A 23,029-nucleotide genomic window follows, 5' to 3' on the forward strand; every position below is an offset into this window, starting at 1 on the left:
ATTATTATTATTTATGAAAATTTATTGAGTTGATGCCTCTAATTTGCATTGATGTGGAGGCATTCATGTCTTACAGACATTTTCAAGTTTTATTTTATTTAAATTAAAGAAAAACCTATATCATTTATAATATATCTGCATTCATTGAAAATGGTAGCAATGGATTGTGAACAAAAGAAATTAAAAAGCATGCCTGGCAATCTATTATTTCAAATATAGAAGCATAACATTTGTTGCAATAAGAAGTGAAGGTTATATGCTACCTTGCACATTGTACAATGTACATGTACCACTTAAAAATGTTTGCATTCATGCATGTTATGAAAATATGCCATTAGTTAAATTGGTCAGATATATTAGGTATCTTTAAGTATGTAACTCTCTGAAAAGGGGATTCATCACACAGTAATTTAAGAAAGCATACACCCTTAAGTCAGTGGCAGGGATTTCCAGATGTTATAATTGTTATTTTAATTTCTAAATCTTGCCAGTTTTTATATAAGTTTAATTTCATTGATGTAGGTATTGTACCTTTGCCGTAGGTCTCCGTTACACGGTATATTTACACTTTACTTACTGTTACTGTAGGATTCCAACTAAACAAATAACAGACATTTATATAAACATATACCTGCATGTTTATAGCCAGTGGACAAAACTCTGTTGCCGCTCTGTCTGTAAAAACTAAATAGAAATTGATTTGATTACAATCCCTAGGGGTGAAAAGGACACAGTCAACATATATTTCCGGATACTTACAATGTATATGTATACTTACAACATGACTAGAAGGGGAACTATATGTCACTATATAAGTATAACACACAAGCTGAGTGCGGGTCTGGAGTATTAGAGTGAAACATACACTCCCTGTGGAGTTATATAGGAGCAAATACAGGAGGGCAAGCGTGCTAATAGGGATTAAATAATAAATACCCGGTATATAAGATAAAAAGTAATGTTATATAGGTGAACTTTGACTGAGACAAGCTACTGTACTGGTGAAGTACTACAAAGGCATTAGACTTGGAAGAATGGTGCTAATTGGTTAGGTTTTCTGAATGTGCTTAGTAAGCAAAATATACAGTTGGTGCTAATAGACTTCCAAAAGGCATTGATAGGCATGCAGTGCTAATGATGTCAAAGTGGTAAATGATGTATTTTACCTGGTTGTGCTAGGTCCCTTTAAAAGTTTTCGACAGCTTGTGTTGATTACAAACTGGAAGCATAACACACCTCCTCAGCTATGATAAATTGTGATCAGGGTAGAGATGTAAGGTTTTGGCAGTTTAATGATGTAGTGATTGGTCTTGATTGCTGGACCAAGTTCTTGTAAGATAGTGTTCAGATCTGACACCAGTACTTGTTGGACTTACACAGAATGGAAACATTTATTCTGTAACGTGTGGCTACGCAAGATAAGGACTATCAATATATTTATAGTGATATAATGCACCGCTTATCACCTGCATTCACCCACCAGGTATGCTGATGATTGGCTACAGGAGTTTGTAACATTGATTCTGTGGCTAGGAACATGGGTTTAACCTCACACTTATATAAGGTAATGATGGATTATCCTAGAAGGGAACCGTGAGGAAAGTGGAAATATCAGTGCCAGGTAAAACTAGAATTACTGAAATATTGGAAATGAGAAGAAATGAGATACAAAATACATTTGAATTGTTGCACACTCAGTGAACTTTGATATATAACTGGCTATCTCTTGGTTTTTTCATTACTTTGTAATTATCATGAATGCTAGTTAGGTGGAGGAGCTCTCTGAACTTTGTAATCAAGAAATCATGTTAATATATGGCTTTTAAAAGATTTAATGCTCAAAAATTAAAATGTAAAATATCGAACATTACATAGGGACCTTAATGATGAAACTTTCTTGTAGGATGTGTTTCCAGATTATTCTAAATAATATTCATTAATACAGTACAACTTATATGCCAGTGTTGTATGTACAACAACAAATAAATGAAGAGCTGCTTTTCCGTCTTTGCGTATTGCAGAGTTATCTTCTCTTGAGAGCAGGTATTGATTGTTACGTCATTTGTTTGTGAGAGGAACGTCATCAATTTTTGAGAAAACAACGTAATTTTCTCACACGAACCGATGACGTAACAATCAATACCTGCTCTAACGAGAAGATAACTCTGTAATACGCAAAGACCTTATATATATATTGATCAGGCGGTTCTATTTACATGTTTATTATAGATACATCACTTAGATACATCACTTAGCATATCACCAGTCACCACCCTCTATACCACACACTGGGATATATGCTACCACCTTCTACAGCTAGTACTGAATGTAAATGAATGGTTCAAATCTCATATGAAATGGAAACACATGCATGTAAAACCTTTTTTTATTACAAATTTTTGCAAATATTGAATAAAAAAGTGTGGTGTTTTTTTTGCATAAATTTTAAAGACTGAAATTCCACCATCTTGGCTGTATCACTGTTGTCAACATTGTGACGTCATGATATATAATCTGGAAGGCTAAATGTTCTTTCGTTATCATTTGATGACATCATGATTATTGTTACATGTGTTCATTCACTGCATAACACTGTTTATAATTGCCTACCTGTATATGTAGGTACGGTAGATTTACTAGCCCATACAACTAAGTGTTTATTATTGAGTATATGACTGTACTGTTATCAATGTTCACTACTATGACAGGTGGTGTGTTTATCACTGTTCCCACAGAGTGATCAATGGACACATCACTGACACATAGGTACTTTACATATAACACTGTAGGACAGTTTGACCTTCAGTCATTAGGAGACCCTACAATGCTCTACAACCCGACACTTGTCTAAAACCCATCTCCCTATCATATATTAACTGGACACTGATGGATTCAGTATTGACCAGGGTCCACTGAGGTGATGGGACTGGTCCCAAAAATATTGTAGTCAGACTGTAAAACGTAAAGTATTAGGACCTCATCCCATCGCTGTTACTGCATACTCCTTCATAAGAAGGGCCTGGACACTGAGATTCCCAGATAGTCTGATCAGGATAGAACCGACCATGGTATAAGATATATGAGGTTAGTGGAATAGGTCATGCAGTAAAACGTTTGGATTGATTTGAGATAATTACTGCCTGGTAAATTTATCTGTGGTAAACAGAGGCCCTCAGTGAAAAAAAGTTCCGTCCCACTGTTACATCAGAGCTGACACGCCCCTTCTCACTCAGGGGAAGAAGGACGGCTTTGTCCCAGGGCAGCCACTCTGGAGGGGTGGCTACAATACCCCCTTATCCAGGGCTAGTCAGGCTGATACACAACTCAGTGTTAGACTTTAGAATTTGTCACCAATGGAGAGAACCAATACCACTTGTTTAAGACCATTGTCTTTCCATTATAATAGTGATGATAATGAGGATTTATTTTGCTGATACATGTATTATGCTTAATGAACCAGAGCAGATTTAACTTGTCATATTTAGAGAGGATTATTGATACATGAACTAGTATCTTCCTCATAAACTACTGAGGAAAACAAAATGTTGATAAAGAAAGTGCTACAACTGCTGTAATAAAAGCTGTAAACTGATATTACAAACAGCAAAAATCGTGATGTAAATCTTCTAATTACTGTAAAAGTTTTGAAGATTATATATTTTTATCACTTAATTTAAGAAGAATTACTAAAATTGGTAGGTTAAAGAATGCAGTTATGCATTCATCCCATGATCAGGCACTGACATCACCTAAAGGTCTATGACTGCTTCTAAGATTCTTAAGTTAGAACCCCATATTTGGATAAAGCAGGTTCTATAGAAATCACTTTGTTGCTTATAAAAAGCCCACCACAATTGGTTGCAAGCAGATTTTTTTTTTAGTCAGCCATAGTTGACTGATTTAATGTGTAAATGGAGTAGTTGTCACAAGAGACAGTTAAAATCCTAAGCAAAGCAATCCTGTGGTCTGTAATAGATAGTTGTAATTATTTACCTATGACGACTGCAGTATACCCCCACCAGGGCAGTGCTGAAAGTGTGTGATGTATGGTGTTTCCCTGACGATGACCCCTGACCCCTGACCTATGTCCTGGAGGCTGGGCGAGGTCACTGGATGTCTAAGTAGCCCTGTCATGTGTTAGGGTGAACACCTCTGTCTCAGCTGTCACAGGAACTGACCTCACACCCCCATCAAAGGGCTAGTGATGTATGCTGGCCACAGGTAGGCCAGCTTCACTCTCACCTTCACTCCATTGGTCCTTGTCATTGGTGACCTTGAGTCCAATGTCAATACCTTTTAAGAGGACCATATCTCGATCACAGAATAAAGAAATTGCTATCAATCTGTGAGCTGTATTTCATTTTCAAAGTATATTTTAGTGTGCATGAAGTATTTCAATTTACATCAACAAAGGTAGCCCTTATGTCGATCTTATACTTGTATCATTAACGGCAACCTTACTCAAAGACATATAGCCCCCTTTGTACGAACATAGCAGTGCAGTTATATATACAGGGTGATAGGGAGCCTGGAGGGAGGGAGGTAAACAAGGCAGTGAAAGTCAGTACTGTTTATAGTGTACAAACATACAGCCATCAGGTATATACTTGTATATAAAAAAATCAATTACGCTCAGATGAAAAGTCAATAGTGAGAACCGTAGGTAAAAGTAATACCTATTGATTGGTTCAGTACTTTGTTCCTCATCACTTCCAGTTGAAACCAGGACAGGTATTACAAATAGGTTAAGGATCTACAATGTGGTCAGACGGGTAGACTTAGAGTGTGGTATGCCCTACAGCTGGTTATTTATGTCATAAATTTAGATGGTATTGTATCTGTATCTGCTACAAACCTAATTTTATCTGAGGCATTATAAACAAAACCTGGTAAAGTATGTAATTGACATGTCCACATCTACAGTGACCTGTTGTGATTCTGTAGATATATCTGTATGACTGTATGACTTGTCCATCATGACAAGTACATTGTCAAAGGTGCGTCGTTATTTAGGAACTACATATTACTGTATGATGGGTAGGAATCCATATGTATACCTGTAGCCTAGTCACAGGTACATCTTTAATCAGGGACTACATATTACTGTATGATGGGTAGCAATCCATATGTATACCTGTACCCTAGTCACAGGTACATCGTTAAAGATCTTCATTAATCATGAACTTCTTGCTACCAAGTGATGGTTGGATAAGTAAAGCTGCACCCAGGTAATAGGTACACTGTTAATAAGGTACATCATAATCAGGGACTGTGATGGTTATTCTTCATTGGCCGTTATAATGTAATGGTAGGATGAGTATACCTGTGCCCCAGAGACAGGTACATCATTACAGGTACACTGTACATCATAATCAGGGACTGTGATGCTTATACTTCATTGGCCGTTATAATGAAATGGTAGGATGAGTATACCTGTGCCCCAGAGACAGGTACATCATTACAGGTACATTGTACATCATAATCAGGGCCAATGAAGTATAACCATCACAGTCCCTGATTAGGATGTACCTTATTAACAGTGTACCTATTACCTGGGCACAGCTTTACTTATCCAACCATCACTTGGTAGCCAGAAGTTCCTGATTAATGAAGATCTTTAACGATGTACCTGTGACTAGAGTACAGGTATACATATGGATGCCTACCCATCATACAGTAATATGTAGGCCCTGATTAACGATGTACCTGTACCCTAGTCACAGGTACATCGTTAAAGATCTTCATTAATCAGGAACTTCTTGCTACCAAGTGATGGTTGGATAAGTAAAGCTGTACCCAGGTAATAGGTACACTGTTAATAAGGTACATCATAATCAGGGACTGTGATGGTTATACTTCATTGGCCGTTATAATGTAATGGTAGGATGAGTATACCTGTACCCCAGAGACAGGTACATCGTTACAGGTGTAGTATATCATTAAACATTAAACTGATCAGTGACTACTTACCACTGAGTGACTGGGGATTACAGGGACTTACACTGTTAGGCAGATATCTTAGTAGAGCTTTACAGCATCAGGTAAATGTTACCAGTGACGTACATAAATGTTTGGGTTGTTTATAAATGTGTGCGACTGTACACTTCTTAACCGATTGTGTACATCTGTGATTACGATTCTAAGTTCTCCAACAACCTGTTTAACACATATGTCTTTAATGGGGATTTTACTTACTAAATATCAGCATGCAAGTTATATGTATGAAAGATCTCTGCATGCTTGTTCAGATAAAAATTCAGCGGAGGTTGCCTCATGTTTTTTTTGAAGAGATGTAAAACAGGAGTTTGGTTTATTACCAGACCTGAAGTGACTCTTTGACACTACAGAAGTGCTATCTGATAGAAGGCCATCACTGGTAATTGTCTTTGATAAGTCGGACAAATTGTTATCAGAGGATGAGAGTATATAGACTTGCACTGTTGTGAACCTGATGAAATAGGTAAACAGATACTGACAGCCTTTGATGTACCGCTCTGGGAACTTGGCTTTGAAGATTACCTGGTTTGTGACTGCATTCATTTGTGATAGATACTAATAATGGGATATTGACATGCAGGGGTGTCTTCGCAAGTGCTGCATGCTCCTTACGGACAGATGACATGTTAAGACCAGGTTTACAGGAGTCCTTTTACGCAGAAAGCCTCGTTTAACTTTTCCTTTAGGCCAGTAGGTGGCTTCTTTTCACAAGTCTTTTTAGAAGGTGGCTCTTTTGAGAGGTCTTCTTGCAGAGGTCCTTTAAAAGAAATGGTGGTTCGTCTGACCAGGGTCTTTATACACAGGTGATCTACTATAATGATTCCTCTTGGTAGGTCCTTGACTTTGCTTTGGACAAGTGTCTTTATATAGTGTTGGATGACCTATCGGCAGTTCTATTTTCTTTGTATGTAGACAGGTCCCGTGTCTTTTGAAAGACCTTGTTTGATTGGAAGCTTGATTTGTTCGACATCGGCTTTATAGACAGGTGGAGGACTTCTTTTAACAGGTCCTTTTGGCAAAGACAGATGGATGACTTCTTTTAACAGGTCCTTTTGGCAAAGACAGATGGATGGCTTCTTTTAACAGGTCTTTTTGGCAAGAGTCCTTATAGGAAGATTACCCCTCTTTACAGAACTGGCTTTTTATGAGGGGGCCTGAAAGACAGATCGATCTTTTGATTGTTATTCTGGTAGCAGTCTTTCCAAATAGTTAGGTAGTAGTTTGGAATTTTGTTGGGGTACATGTATCCATGGTGCCTGGTTTATGTCAATGGCCGTTTTGATCTTCTGCTTGTATGAAGTATATTTTACGTTGGATATTTGGAGATTGTCTGACTTTAAACAATGGCTGAACTAGCTACTAGATTTATTTTCCAATCAGAATATATTTTAATTTCAGCCAGAAACAGGTGTTCCCAGATATGGCCTTCTATACAAATCTGTCGAAAAAATGGTGCAGTGTAATTCCGCATTCATAGTTATCCCAAATGTGGGCTTATTCCCAGTAAATGGCTATAACTTTGTCAGGAAATGTGCAGTTTATTGATATGGCTGTCAACAGATGTGTCGATCATGATAATCTGAGTATTAGTATATTCTATGATCAGTGTATGATGTAAAGCCTTCAATTGTGGACAATTAATGGACAGTTGTCCCGATGTACTGACCGTACTGTGACCATACTGACCAGTAGTAGTACCTGGTAAGACCTGTAGTGACCTAGCTATCAAAGCTGACCTTGCCCTAACTCATTGTTGATGTGTATTTATGAATGATAATCGTTCCCATACAGTTTGCGTAAGACAGATTAGAGGTAAACCTGGCCATTCATAGCTTACCTGTTTATGGTAGGTAGATATCTATAAATGTTCCACCTCATATATATAGTATCAGTATAAAAGGCTACCATATATATACAGATTTTAACTCATTTACCCCTGAAGACACATTTGAACTCTTCCAATTGAAAGGTTGGAACAGTTCATTATGAAATTTCAGGGGTGAATGAGTAATACCTAAATTTTAGTAGAAAACTTATGCTTTTGTATATACAAGGTATATAAAATCAGAAAAAGTATTTTAGCACAATTTTATATGTAAAGTGGTGAGATCGTATTTTATTTCAACCATGTGATTGCACTTACATTGTATAGTTCAACCAATAATAGCTAAATCCATTTAGATTTGGTTGAACTTTAATAGCGATAAATGCATTTACCATGTCTTAAAATATAATAACTGAAAAGTCAAAGAGCTTGAGATGGAAAGGGACTTAAATTGTTTTTAGCTGGAAGGATTTAGAGTTGTTGTGTCTGGGATATCATTATAAACTTAAGATTGTGCTCTTTTAATTGTTCCTTCTTGAAAGCATGGTTCCAATATTTTAATCTGCAGCACAGTTCCTAAACCTGGCCCTAAGCTTGGCACATAAACTAAATACTGATGTGGCAATTCCAATTTCACTTTAAATAGAACACTTAATGTTTCAATGAGTTTTACAAAAAACATTGAGAATGAAAACAAATTTCTTCTGTCCCAAGACAGTTTCAGTGGAAGGAAAATGAGCTAGTGCAGAGTTGGTATCATTAGATACATACAGGTTATGTGCACATTACTACAATTCACCTCCCACATTCTCAGTAATTGGCTAGACTTCCCTGCTGTAATTAGACCCCTGTAGAATGGAAGTGAAGCAGGTGTCATTTGGAATGTGAATTGTTATCCTCAGAGATACGGGGCCCTAGAGATCTCTTCTCAAAGGAACAGGGCCTGTGGATCATCTCTCAGAGATACAGGGCCTGGGGATCCCTTCTTGGAGATACAGGGCCCTAGAGATCCCTTCTCAAAGGTACCGGGCCTGTGTATCATCTCTCGGATATACAGGGCCTGATGGGAATCCCCTTTCAGAGGTACAACACTAAGGATCCCCTCTCAGAGGTATAGGGCTTATAGGGATTATCTCTCAGAGGTACAGCACCTGGAGATCCCCTCTAAAAAGTCAGGGCCAGGGAATCATCGCTTATAGTTAAAGAGTACCAGGGGATCACTTATCACAGGTACAGAGTGTGAGTATCACCTATCACAGGCACAGAGTGTGAATATCCCCTCTCAGAGGTACAGAGTCTGAGGATCCCCTCTCAGAGGCACAGAGTGTGAGTAACCCCTCCAGAGGTGCAGATCGAGTCTGAGTATCCCCTCTCCGAGGTGCAGAGTGTGAGTATCCCCCTCCAGAGGTGCAGATCGAGTCTGAGTATCTCAGCTCTCAGAGGTGCAGAGTGTGAGTATCCCCTCCAGAGTTGCAGATCGAGTCTGAGTATCTCAGCTCTCAGAGGTGCAGAGTCAGAATATCCCTTCTCAGAGGCGATGAGTCTGAGTATCCCCTCTCAGAAGTTCAGTGTCTGATTTTCCCATCTCAGAGGCGCAGAGTCTGAGTACCCTCATACAGAGCTATATACCATGGGGTCGCCTCTCAGAGGTACAGAGTCTGATTTTCCCATCTCAGAGGTACCGAGTCTGAGTATCCCCTCTCAGAGCTATAGACCATGGGATCGCCTCTCAGAGGGAAAGGGCCTTGGGATCTCATCTTAAAAAAGTAGCCTGAACCTTGAGATTTTTTATTTAGAAGCACTGGATCTGTAGATCCCTTCTGAGAGGTACAATGCCTGGGGATCTCTAAGAGGCAGAGGACCTAGATATTCCCTCCTGGAGGTATAGCACCTGCAGTACCAATGATTAAATACAGTGTTGATTGTCTTTAGACCTGTATCTAATACCTGCAGCAGGGTAATTAAACTGTGTGTAGTGCAGTCCTGTGATGTGGGCCAGGGCACCCATAAGGATTATGCACTGATAGCTTCTCAGTCATAAAGGCTGATTGATTCCTTTGTGGAAAACCTTAAAAACTGCTCGGTTGTGTACACCTGTTTCACATCACCAGTCTAACACCCGGGAGTGATGTACTCCTGAGCGGAGAAACCACCACTTCCTGTTACAGGCTTGTGGTAATTAGTAGTACATGTGTAGGGTACCCAACATTACACTGTAATTGTCTTAACGACTTCATATAGGCAGGAGAAAGTAAGTTGTCAGCTTTTAGTCTATTGAAAGATTCTTTTGGAACAGGAATCGAGACAGGTATGCATTTTGCTAAGCGTGTTAATATTATGCTTGTATTTAGCATCACATGTCTAAAAGTTTCAATAGAACTTAAGTATTGAGTATAATTTACCCCTGATGTATTAACTCAAAGTAATTCAATTTGAAACAAGTTTTAATTAGATTTTCAGTTGCAAGCGACTCTATGTCATAGTAGCTCAAGCTATTTCATTTCTTAAAGTAAATTTGAAATAATAAAACGACTTGATTTACATTGATGCATGATAGTTTGGACCTTTCCTCTCACCCCGAGGAGTGTGATAGAGATGTAACGAGAACCTGTCAAGTGCTACCTGGTGATGAAGTATCGGTGATCTCTCATTTACACCTGTACACAACAAGTACTCGTATCATGCTTGTTGTTTACATTGTTAATAGGGGAATCCATCATGGCTGAAATATATCGGGCAACTTAACAGGCTTCATATTTATCACCTGTCGTTATTGCATAGTCATTATCAGGCGATCCTAATTCTGATATTGAGGATTTCAATCCACATGGTATTTTATTCATACTGTAGTTATCTAATGGGTTTTGATCCAATTCTAGCAGATCGGTACACTCTATACTGTGAAGAAATTACCAGGGGATTTAAAAAAATCTATAATATTGGTGTATAGAAATATCAAGCTCATCAATGTATTGGTCAGGTGGTGGGTTTTCATATTTATCCAGCTGTGTTGCTTTCACATGGATGCCCAACTGTGGCTGTAGCTCGTGGCAGACTCCTTTTATTTTCAGTCCAATTATATATAGCAGAGAGGTATTGATATACAGAGGCAAAATTAAAATGCAAATTTCTGTAAAAGTTGTTCAAAGTAGGGAACTTCTTCTGACAAAAGCTGATGGCTATACCTTTATCATGGCAGCTTTACTCAGTTGATTATTCAATGTGTTCAATACGGGATGAAAGGACCCAACCAGCAAACATGTGTTACGTCTAACTGAGGATTTGTAGCCAGGGGCCAGAGGACCATATTTATCACGTGTGTATGTAATCCTTTTCTGTTTTGTCCACAATTCAAGTATATACAATGATTCTTATACAGCCTGTATTTATGGCCGCATATCAAACATGTAGTAAAGGTATCCTCTTGTCATTACAGACTCCACGATGAAGCCGTCATAGCAGCCCTTCGCCAACAACACTACCATGACAACCATGGAACGGTCAGACAGAATGCTCTTCATATCGGAATCTCCAGTGGATAGGAGTTTTGACAGTAAAATGACCAGTTATAACCAACAGTCCACGGTGACAGAGGTCCATGTTGTAGGATCGGAGACAAACAATGTTGCCCTAAATCGTGTATGGGGACCCCCAACGGGGACGGCAACAGCAGAGATACGCCATGTGAATGTAAACATGGATGCCAACCACAATGTGAAACCTTCCGAGTTCCTACAGAGGACTGGTCATTCCTCTATGTCTTCGTCTTCAAGTTCATCCCTGCCGCCACAAACCTCAATGAAATCGTACTCCACTGTATCGTCTTCAGCCTCACTTCCACATACTACCACGCAGGTCCGGCGGAACCAGTCTGAAAGTGCTGCAGCAGAAATGCGGCCAGAGGTGGGGAGGGAGCGTGCCACTGCGCAAATGCGAGGGGTTGGGACAGAAAATGTAACAGCCCAGGTGTGGGGGACGGAGAGCATGCATGCTGAGTACCGAGATACAGGCCACGCCACAGTCAGCACAGAAGTGAAACACAAAGGTGAGAGGTTACTTAAATTAAACAGAAGCTATTATTGTTGTCACTACCTAGGTAGTAGTGAGTTTAGGTTTTGTTGCCAGGATCAAAAGAAGCTAAAGTGGAAAACAACAGTTTGCTGTCAGTTATGTAACAAAGTTCAGGTCATAGGTGAGATTCCTTAATTAAATAAAGGGAAACTATGTCAAAGGTCAAAGGGTTTAGGCAATGAATCACATAATTGGGAATAAAAAGAGTCATAAGATTCATTGCCACTCTATCTCATGGCATTTAGCTAGACCCTACATACTTAAGTATAGCGATAATGTTCATATTGGCATTCATCCATTCACTAGCGGCCATCATACAGGCCTATAAAAGGGTAAAAATTTGATGGACAATGTAGCTATGCCATTACCTTCTCTAACCTCGAGGCATTTAGGTTCAGTGTTTTATTACTGTTTGGTTTGTGCCGTCATATTTGTTTACCTTCTTAGTTTATCATTGTCTTCTTATTTATAATGGATATATTTTGTGCAGCGAGAAGGTTGATTTAAAACTCCGTGCCAATATGGCATTGTATGACAACTTTGAGATAGAAGTGTTGAGCAAAGGATTGTAAGTGTGCACCTTGAATGAACGGTAATTGTCGGGAGATTGGGCGACTTTGATCATAAATCTATTGCTACTTGAGGGTTGTTCAACTTTGGTCATAGACCTTCAGTTTCAAAAGGGTTGGTCAACTTTACTCTTTGGTAGTACGTATACAGGCTTAGTTGCTCAAGTGTTGGTCAGAAGGCTGTCTTTATACGGGGTGTCGGAGCTACCTTACTGCATTTGGTTGTGTTGAGGATGGAAATTAGTTTTTTAAACTGAAAAGATCATTTACAAGTTGGAAATTAGTTTTTTAAACTGAAAAGATCATTTACAAGTTTCCAATTCCCCATTTCCCTGGTGTTGTTTATATGTGTTTGGTTTCTGTACATTAATCAGGTGTGGGTCTGTTGATAGAAAGTGTTATAACTAAGACTGATTGAGTGAGGTGTGTACTGCTTCTCTTCTGCCAGTTGTCACTACATCATTAATCTGTCTGAGCTGAATTAGATTTTGTTTTAAAATCTTTCTTATTTTCCTTAAGTTTGAAGAACCAAAGTTTTGTTTGAGAGCAAAGTAATTAAAATTTCATGAATGTCCTAATTTAATCATAGCAGCGTGTATACATTTCACAATTAAAAATAAAATAAAAAATGATTCCCTAATTTATTATTTAAACAAGCTTGTGTTTGAATGTTTCCAATACTAGTTAGAGGGTCATTATTGCACTGTGAAAATCAATTGTAGTTAACTAAATTCTTGCTAGCTAGAAACTCCAATTTTTGAAGTTTTCGAGTAATTATAGCAAATATTGTAGAGTTACAATTAAGGTATCTAATTTAAAAAAGCTAATTGATTGCTAGCAGTTTATAGACATCATCCAGTGATGTGTTTGTGTAAGACTTCATGTAAAACCACAACATTGTGGGCTTCTTCCTAGTATGCACCTCCTAATTCAATTATATTAAATAAAATATTTTCAAATTTAACATTACACTTGTAATTTGAAAATGATACTTGCCTTGACGAAGCTATATTTGATATTTCGGGAACATATTAAACACTTGATTGAAATGTATTTCCAATAATCTGTTTGAGTGGTTCTTTAATATTGGTATATCTGTAGTTTTTCCCTCCTAACACCCCTATATTCTCATAGTAACGAACTGGCCATCCTGTTGCTTGGTCTCTTCCATTTAAGTCATGTAGGGGTGGGGAATTTCAGAAAGTGGCAGTATTTCTGTATTGAAGGCTCCGCAGTAAACACTTCCTGGATAGATAATGGACAAATTTTGTTTAACCCTTTCAACCCGCTGTATCCACCGATATCTGGTGTTGACAGTTTTCTATTACAATGTTACCCTCAGTCGTCAAGATTCATCGACCGATACCACCAGAAAAAGTCATTTATGTACATGTATTGGATATGAAACCTGGCGTGATGTTTCTGTGAATGCACAGCATCAGCAGTAGCCATCTGACATCCTCACTTTTTTGGTCCATCACAGTTAGTGCTAGTTCTGTGTTGAGAGCTGAATTGGTGGGGATCAGAATCGGTAAGAGGTGTGAAGTGGTAAAATCTCCCTTTTTTAATCTGCATCATGGAAAAGAAGTGACTGCTACCACGAGACTGCTCATTCAGTTACGAGATACCCTAGATGCCTGCAGATGCCAACACCACTATTGCGTTGAACACGAGGTCTTCGTAAGTTACAGACTAGCTGTCGTCTTTTTATTTAGGGAATGTGTGCAATTTATACGATATAGCTTTCTACAAAGTTTGATAAAGTGTGGGTTTTTTCATCCATTAATTGGCATCTTAGAAAGAAACATTATTGCGACATTTAGAAAAGGCAGCATGTCATAAATGATGTTGTATTTGTTGAAGCCTTTATTGTAATGGGCATAGGTTGAGTTGGACATACAACATGACTGAAATGACCTAATGATATTTAGGGCATTATAAGATATGTCTGTAGTCTAAAAAAAAAAAAAATCTTGAAAATGTCGTTCAGTTGAAAGAAATGTCAGAAATGTCTATAATTTGATTGAGTTCCTGATAGATATACATTTTTTTAATATGTATTTTCGATGTGTGTATTGAGTTAATGCTTACAGACCTCTGTCTGGATATGGGTAATTACCATTTTCCACATATTGAGTTCAATGTAAGACATGACCATAGCCTTGTAGTTAACAGGATATGAGAAGTATTTCTATATTACGACAGTAAAATTGAGACACCAGACATGTCTGTAGCCTGAAGTCAGACAAACAGTGATATGTTTGTGACCTTTGTCTGGCTGTTTCATATCAAGGATTTGTTTAGATCTGTAACCTTCAACTTGATGGTCATTGTTTCAATATAATGGGAAACCCTTGCATGGAAATATCCCCAGGAGATTCCTGATTTCTTATAGACATTGAAAGTATTCCTCTCAAAATGGTAAATGAAATTATCGAACATTTATTGGTATCAATTCCTTGAAATGGTTATAAATAGAAGATTTCCTTCTAAAAACAAGCGAAAGAGACAGTTGTGATTTATAAGATACGATGAATTGTGATGGAATGATAGAGAGTGGTGTATCCTATTGATTGCTCCCAGGATCTGTGAGGTTCGTGTTTTCTCTATCCATTGATTTCTTTCAAACGTGCTTGGGATGTTCTATAGCTTTTGATGTATAAAATAACTTCAGTCATTAGCTGAAGTGAATCTGCGCCTACTTCGAGGGGGCCCCTTCCTTTGCTGGCTAAGATGGGCAGTCTGAAAAGTATACTTGTCTACAAAATTAGCATGTACATGGCTTTGATGAGTAGACCTGGTGCTCCATCTCTATGGCCATGTGAGGAACAATGAAAGTTTGCCATTCTAATACTTATAATGATATACGTGTATAATCTCATTACCAGGAAGGACCAGCAGGTGCTTTGAAGCCAGACATGTATCTTGGAATATTGTAAAAGAAATGCTATGAAAAAATTCTATGTGGAAATGTATAAAAACTTTAGTGACAGTTCAGACGTTTTGAAGTCCACAAAAGACCTGTTGGAATTTGTATTTCAAGGATTAATGTAGACAATCTAATTGTTCAACAGAGAGCTGGATTTTGAATTTTCTAAGATCGTGAGTTTTTCTGATTGCGAGTTGTCCAAAAGTGGTTTTAATTATTCTTGAATTGGAATTGTATGGCTCTCAATGAGTTATTACAACGTCAATTAGTTGACTTTTAAGTTTCTGAAAGTGCAGATATGGCTGGTTAGAGATGCATTTTGGTTGACATTTTTTTCATTTCTTGATTCATTTGGTTTCTGATTAAAATGGCTTGTTAATATTGATTTGTTGATGCTGTTAGTTGGTGATTAGTATGGTTGGTTGGTGATTTAAAGTATGGTTGGTTGGTGATTTAAAGTATGGGTGGTTGGTGATTAGTATGGTTGGTTGGTGATTGGTATGGTTGGTTGGTGATCGATCGGTATGGTTAGATGGTGATTGGTGTGGTTGGTTGGTAATTAGTATGGTTGGTTGGTGATTAGTATGGTTGGCTTGTGTTTAGTATGGTTTGTTGGTGATTAGTATGGTTGATTGGTGATTTAAAGTATGGTTGGTTGGTGATTAGTATGGTTGATTTATGATTGGTATGTTTGGTTGGTGATAAGTATGGTTTGTTGGTGATTGGTATGGTTGGTTGGTGATTGGTATGGTTGGTTGGTTATTAGTATGGTTGATTGGTGATTTAAAGTATGGTTGGTGGTTGGTTGGTTATTAGTATGGTTGATTGGTGATTTAAAGTATGTTTGGTTGGTGATTAGTATGGTTGGTTGGTGATTGGTATGGTTGGTTGGTGATTAGTATGGTTGGTTGGTTATTAGTATGGTTGATTGGTGATTTAAAGTATGGTTGGTTGGTGATTAGTATGGTTGATGATCGATCGGTATGGTTAGATGGTGATTGGTGTGGTTGGTTGGCGATTGGTATGGTTGGTTGGTGATTGGTATGGTGTGTTGGGGATGGGTATGGTTAGATGGTGATTGGTTTGGTTAGTTGTTGATTGGTATGGTTGGTTGTTCCTGGTGTTGATAGTTGTGTTAGTGAGATTTGCTGGTTGGTTTTTGGTGTAATTGGTTAAAATTGATGTGGGTTGATCAACTGTATTTCTGACTGATTTTGTTGGCTGGTAATTGGTTTGGTTGGTTGGTGGTAATAGATTGTGATTGTTTGGTTGGTTTACAAATGGTAATGATGGTAAAGAATGATTTTTTTGGTAAGGAGCGATTTTGATTTTGTTGACAAGGAATTTTTTGTTAGCTATACAATTTTATGTTAAGAAATTATTTTGGTCGTGATTTTCTGCAGTCCCAGTACTATAAGATGTAAGTATTCAGGTTGACCCGTAGATACAGGTGACCAATGGTGGAATCCTTTAGACATTTTGTCCTGATCTTATTGATACTCTAGTGCCTTGTCATGGTGACCAGCCTTATATTGATCAGAAAAGGAATGAGAGCTAGTGTAACTCCAAATAATCAAATTTTGTCAGAGCAGTGTACCCATTGGAGAGGGGAGGGGTTTATTTACAGCCCGGAAGCTGACAGGTTTGTGGGTGTGTTAGTGTTACCAAGTTCGCTTCGACTACCCTCCAAGGAAACAGAGATAGTTTATGGGTGTTTTATGTGGTGAATGATGGGCAAGCTTTATTGGGACTAAGTGATGCAGTGCTGTTTAAAATGGAAACAGATATCCTCTCCTAATACTCTATAGAGCAACACCATAGTGTCTAAATTGGCTTTTGTCTTTATATTGATATCATTATGAACAAACGTGCATAAATGGATACAGATACTTTTCAATAATACAACAGTGCACCACTTCGTCGCCTGCATAATAATACTCAATTTTTTGAAGAAAAAAAACTATGTAGATTGAAATATGCCAGCACTGCAGTGCAGCATTTGGCACTTTGTAATAATTGTGGTCGTTAAAAAAGGTTGTTATAGATAGGTACTGTAGTGTGAGAGTAGCTAAAAGCTTTTAAGAGTAAATGAGGGTTGTAGGGCTGTAGCAGGCACTGTTTAGCCACATCATATTGACAGTCTAGTCACATTATGTTGTATTAGTTCTATACAACATCCAGAACTATATCGGTACAAATCCACGTGGAATATGTTTTTAATTGTACTACAAACTGTCTGCAGAATGAATAACTGATGTAGTTAAAACTGGCATCGTCGGAAAATGCTGGTTCTCATTTACTTGGAATGTTTGTTGGTGGAGAATTTGGAGCCGTACAGGATATTAAAAATGATTCTGCAGCATTGGAACTAAATCACTAGATAGCTTTTACTGTCAAACAGCATACATTTATGTAGCAAAATGATCACTTTTTTGTGGATTTGTTCATTTTGAAGTGTGAGTTAATTGGGTCTCTTGTGAACTGAGATTTGGATATCAAGTTTTCTGTCCCAATTTTCTGATTTTGAAGATCGGTTTTATTCGTCTGCTCTGCCTTTCTACTCGCCATCAAACGGGTGTTTGTATGGATCATAGATATTTAATGGATTTGTTTGTTGTTGAAGGTTTGGTAAGTATGGAGAGTTTACTTTGTATGTTATTTCTTATGTATGCAAAATTTATGGACTTGTTTGTTATGCAATAATTTTTGAATATAGAGTTTGGCTTTGTGTTCATGCATTACATATTATCTTATGTGTATATATTTCAAAGTTAATTCCATTGTTTGAACAATGTTTTATTTTCAAATGCTATAGATGATAGATTTTTCATTGGCTGTATATACAAAGTTTGTCACTATGAATCAGAGGATGTATAAAGTTACTACAGTACAACCTATTTAGTTCAGAGACTTTTCAGATAAGAAACTATACATTAGCAAAATTTCTGAAACAAATTTTAACTTTGAAAATTATTTTACATTGCAAGTGTCTCAAAATACTGTTCTGGGTTTGTGACATTTGAGCAAATAATATTGAAAATTTATTGCACTGTCAAATGTTTTAGTATAAAACGATGCTTCTTTAAATCCTAACATATCTAATACAATTTCTTTTCTTTTTTTTTATTTAGAAAATGGAGAGAAGAAAGTGACTATCTTGGAGAATGGACAGTGTACCTGTTGTCCCTATGGTTACCATATAGACTTGGACTTCGTCAACTACTGTGACAGTTTGAATGATCCTGCCTATTTGAAAAAGTTGAAAAGGTTACAACGAGAAAAGCGTAAACTTCGTAAATCTATGGAAGTCTATCTTCAACAACAGGAGAATTCTGATGTCCAGCAAACAGAGACCGTGGAGCGGATTAGCCTCGTGCCACTCAACAAACAAAGTGCACCGGCCAATCAGGTTCTGGATGAGATAGACTCATCAGTGGATGCCACACTGGCTTCCATCAACACTATGATGTATACTTCTGCTCATGGCCGACTCATGAGCTCCGAAAGTGAAGGCACATCTAGCTCTACAAGTCCCCAAAACACAGAAAAGTTCAACACATTTCCACGCAATCGAGGCAAAAACATGCAGGATGAAATAAATCAATTTAATACATCTTTTGAAATGCAAAGAGGACTAACAGATTCCCAGAGTTCCTTGTCTTCTATTTCGACAATTGCCAGTGAACGAAATTTTCCGACACAAAGTGTATCAACCTATAACCACATGGTTGGCAACAACAACTATGGCCAGAGTACTGTCACTACGGAAACAAGTATCTCACGCTTCACACACATCACATCTGAACAGTTGGCGGCTACCATGGCAACACATTTACCAACACCTGAAGATGGCGCTGCTTCCTCCCAGTCGACAACAACAAGCATCAGTAAGTCCTCTCTACACGAGGTGCGCGAGGTGATGGCAGTGAGCTTACAGAGGATGAGAGAGCTTGAGGAACAGCTGAAGGCTATCCCGGTCCTGCAGGTGCGTATCTCTGTCCTCAAGGAGGAGAAGCGCCTTCTCATGTTGCAACAGAAAGCTCGCGAGGCTAGGATGAACATGCGGTCAATTGGTGTTGGAGATTCTCCTGTAGAGGAGGTTGTCAAACCAGTTGTATCCCCTACGGTTAAGGTTCCACCACCAGTAATGCCAAAGCCTAGACTGAAGTCCAAGGCTGTAGGGGACAACAACGTGATGGTGCCTTACCTAGTGCAGCCTGAGTTACCACCCAGCTACACTGTCAGGGACAATGAAACCATCATACGGGAGACGTATGTGTTGGAGAGAGAACGTGGTAACACTGCAATCTACTCACCCTTTTCCAGGACACCCAAACCTCTCACTCGAACAATAGGCATTGGTGACGCAAATGTGCTTGATGATGGTTTAAAGATTCACGAAAAAGAACTAAGAACTGTGATTATAGGCGAAGCAAAGTCTGTTGGAAAGCGCCATGTTGGTGTGGATTGTCGTGTGTCAACAAGGGATGTTGGTGTGTCTATTGCGATTGATGAGGAGAAGCCTTCGACACGTACGGTTGGTGTTAATGTTGACACAGGTTCCTTACTAACCTCGCTAAGCTTCAAGGCTGATGAGATGAGGAGTGCATTGAGGGAAGTACTACACAAAAATGTGCGGAGTATCGGTGTCAATTGTGACTATAGGGCTCAAACCATGGAGAGAGGGGTACAATTTTCTGAATATTCACTGCGTACCATAGGTGTAGGGGACTATGATGTGGATATAGAATTACGTGCTCCTGTTCCGACGAGAACTGTTGGAATTGAAGCCCAGCCTCATGTCATAAATAAGGCTTGTAACACAGACTATGGCTGGAAGCTTGATGCTAGCACCAACACCGCAAAGCAATACCAGGAAAACAGGTCAACCATGACGGACCGGGCGAGACTCGGCAGTGCAGGGACCATGACTGAGGCTGACAAAATGTTCTCTGGTGGCACACAGACTGATGTGATGATGTTCATGAGGATGGATCAACTAAAAAATGCTGGGTGTAATACAAAACGGAAAAACACTTACAGCAATGGTGTCCAAACAGACCTGTGTGAAGTTGTGTCGGAGGATTATGAACTTGAGGTAATTTCGAAAAGCAGACGGCCAATTAAAACTAATTCCTACACAAATACGGATGCAGAGCCTCGAAAATACAGCACATCGATGAATACAGAGGAACCTAGAAAATATAGTAAATCTGTGAACACTGACTCGGTGAGAACCAGAGACATTGGAAGTAGTGATGATAAATTAGATTCATTTGTATGTTCCTTTAATGATGAAGAACGAATGGAGGAGACAACGGAAGAGATCGTCACCTGGACAACAGAGCAGGAGGTCCAGAGTGACTGGTCAGGCCAAAGCAGGGGTCAAGTCATTGAACGTCATACGACTGCATCTCTGGACAATAACCAGATAAAAACCTCTAAAGAGATCAAAGAGGTACCAGAATCTTCACTGGTGGTTGTGTCTCAGAGGGCGAACAACTTGATGTCAGCATCCCCTAAATATAAGGATGAGGCAACCTCCGAGACATGGGAGGATAAGCAAGTTACTCAAGTGAGCTCAGACCAACACAGCTGGAAGGAAGGTGACCGCAGTCAGGAGGTAGTGGAGAAAAAGATCACCAGCCAGGGTGGCGACACTTACACTGTCACCACCATCACACGCAAGACTCTTGGTGAACCAGATGGGCAAATGACCTTGCCAGGTCAGAGTGGTAAAGCCAATGTAAGGAGTATCAAAACAGGAGGCAACATTGAGGTTACTAAGATCTCTTCTTCTGGTGGTGGCAGTACTGGGGATGTATTATCTGGTATAAGCGGAAGTCAGCGAACAGTTACCACAGTCACGCAAAGTATGAGTGGTTCAGGAGGTGGCAGACAAGCGCTGGAAGAAAACAGGGAACAGTCAATGTCACAATCTTCATCTACCTCCAAACTGAAGGCTGAGCTTGATCTGTTAGGGGGATCTGGAGGGTCATCGTCATTGATGATGCAAAAGGGATCAGGGGGATCAATGGAATCAACAGGTTCATCATCGATAATGATATCCTCGTCCAGTAGTGGTGTGTCAGGAATGACCTCAAGCAGTGGTCAGTCTGGCTCTGATCTCAGTCTGAGTGGTCAGTCTTCGACCAGCACCAGCAGCGACACCAATAATGAAGAGGAGGAGGAGGTAACTGAGTCACTGGAGATCAGGACATATAGGACTTCTGACTTTACACCAGTTGGCAGGAGCTATTTTGAGCAGTATGTCAGTTCTGGAGACAGTGGAAACCTCACTGGAGGTGTAACCATTATGAACACACATTCTGTTGATTCCACTGATGGCAGTCGCAGGTCTCTCAAGTCATGCATGAAGAAGAGCAAGTCGGACACTCAGATCAAGAAGGGCATCACCTTTGCCGAAAATGTGGTTGGAGGGTAATTAGACTCTTTTTTATTATATGTTTGATAGTGCACTTAAATTATCTAAGTCAAAAAAGATAAGTTTGTAATTATTTATAATTTGCTCTGCAAAGATCATATGTTATATCGTTGCAATGAAAGATAAGTTTGCTTGTAAGTATTTGCTCTATAACAGATAAATAGTGTTTGGACTTGAATTGCATGCAAATTTTATTTGGTTGTGTGTGGGCTTTTAACATTCTTGCTTAAAGAACTGCTAGAATCTGACTAAATGGTAAAAGACAGGACAATAGGGAATATGTATTAATACCTGTAACATGTGGCCTGACTCTGCCATTCAAATTTTTGACCGCCCAGTTATACATCTAGCAGTGCAGGTGACGAAAGTTCGGAGGAGGGAGAATCTGACAGTGAGTCAACAACTAGTTACGAGGAGGGATCGTACGATGGGCGAGAGGGCAGCATTGTCTACCAGTGTAAGGACGATGAGGCCATTGCACAGGGAATGCCTGGGGCCAAGATGTTTGACCAGAACATCAGGGAAACGTAAGTAGATCAGTCAGTGGTATTATGTCCAAAATCTGTGAGAGAAAACAGTTTTCAGTGGAAAGACTTACTACATTACTACAAGACATGTACAATAAATCATGGGACCTTAGAATTAATTTAAGTTGCTAGAGACAATATATATATATATATATCTGAAAAATGTAAAGATTTATTCCACAATTTCTTGTCATTGTAAGATAAGATTGAAATGTTTTTTTTCTTAAATCTTGAAATGACTTCTTAAAGTATCCTTATATTGTATGTTTTTTTAAGTATCAAGTCACTGGTACATATGTGTATGTGAAACTGAGTATATTCTTTTGCATGCAGATTCGAGTTGAGTAAAGAAATGCAAACATCATCTTCTGTGCTGGCCAAGTATTTGGAGGACTCAACAGAGGTACAGACCAAGGAACTGGTACGTCATAGGTTATTAGTCTGGAGACCTAGAAATGGTCGTTAGTTGATGACAAGATTAGTAGAATATCTGTCTAATGTTCAGAGAGGCATGTCTTTGAATGATTAAACAAATCTCATTCTAGACAGTTGCATTTTGCATCTCCTTACACATTGCTACCCACACTGCCAATGTTAATACTGTAACAATGAAACAATCATGTGACGGAAATCAATCAACTGACATTTTCCATGTACTGACAGCCA

The 23,029-nt window shown here is 38.8% G+C and overlaps 1 protein-coding gene across 12 annotated transcripts in view; it reads left to right on the forward strand.

Moving 5' to 3' along the window:
- The window catches only part of LOC110463285, a 102,984-nt gene that overhangs the window by 68,507 nt on the left and 11,448 nt on the right, over positions 1-23,029 (forward strand). For 10 of the 12 annotated variants that reach the window (XR_002464367.1, XR_002464368.1, XM_021517763.1 and 7 more), the window contains 4 exons: positions 11,259-11,867; positions 18,523-21,832; positions 22,175-22,363; positions 22,697-22,784. Coding sequence is in view for 10 of the 12 variants with exons in the window: in XM_021517763.1 (XP_021373438.1) it covers positions 11,306-11,867; positions 18,523-21,832; positions 22,175-22,363; positions 22,697-22,784 (4,149 nt within the window). In the remaining 2 variants the exon portion in view is untranslated. The remainder of the gene's footprint in view (positions 1-11,258; positions 11,868-18,522; positions 21,833-22,174; positions 22,364-22,696; positions 22,785-23,029) is intronic. The other 2 variants (XM_021517768.1, XM_021517769.1) reach the window with 2 other exon arrangements.

Source organism: Mizuhopecten yessoensis, unplaced genomic scaffold, assembly GCF_002113885.1.
Source record: "Mizuhopecten yessoensis strain PY_sf001 unplaced genomic scaffold, ASM211388v2 scaffold10885, whole genome shotgun sequence".
In the NCBI taxonomy this organism is placed as follows: domain Eukaryota; kingdom Metazoa; phylum Mollusca; class Bivalvia; order Pectinida; family Pectinidae; genus Mizuhopecten; species Mizuhopecten yessoensis.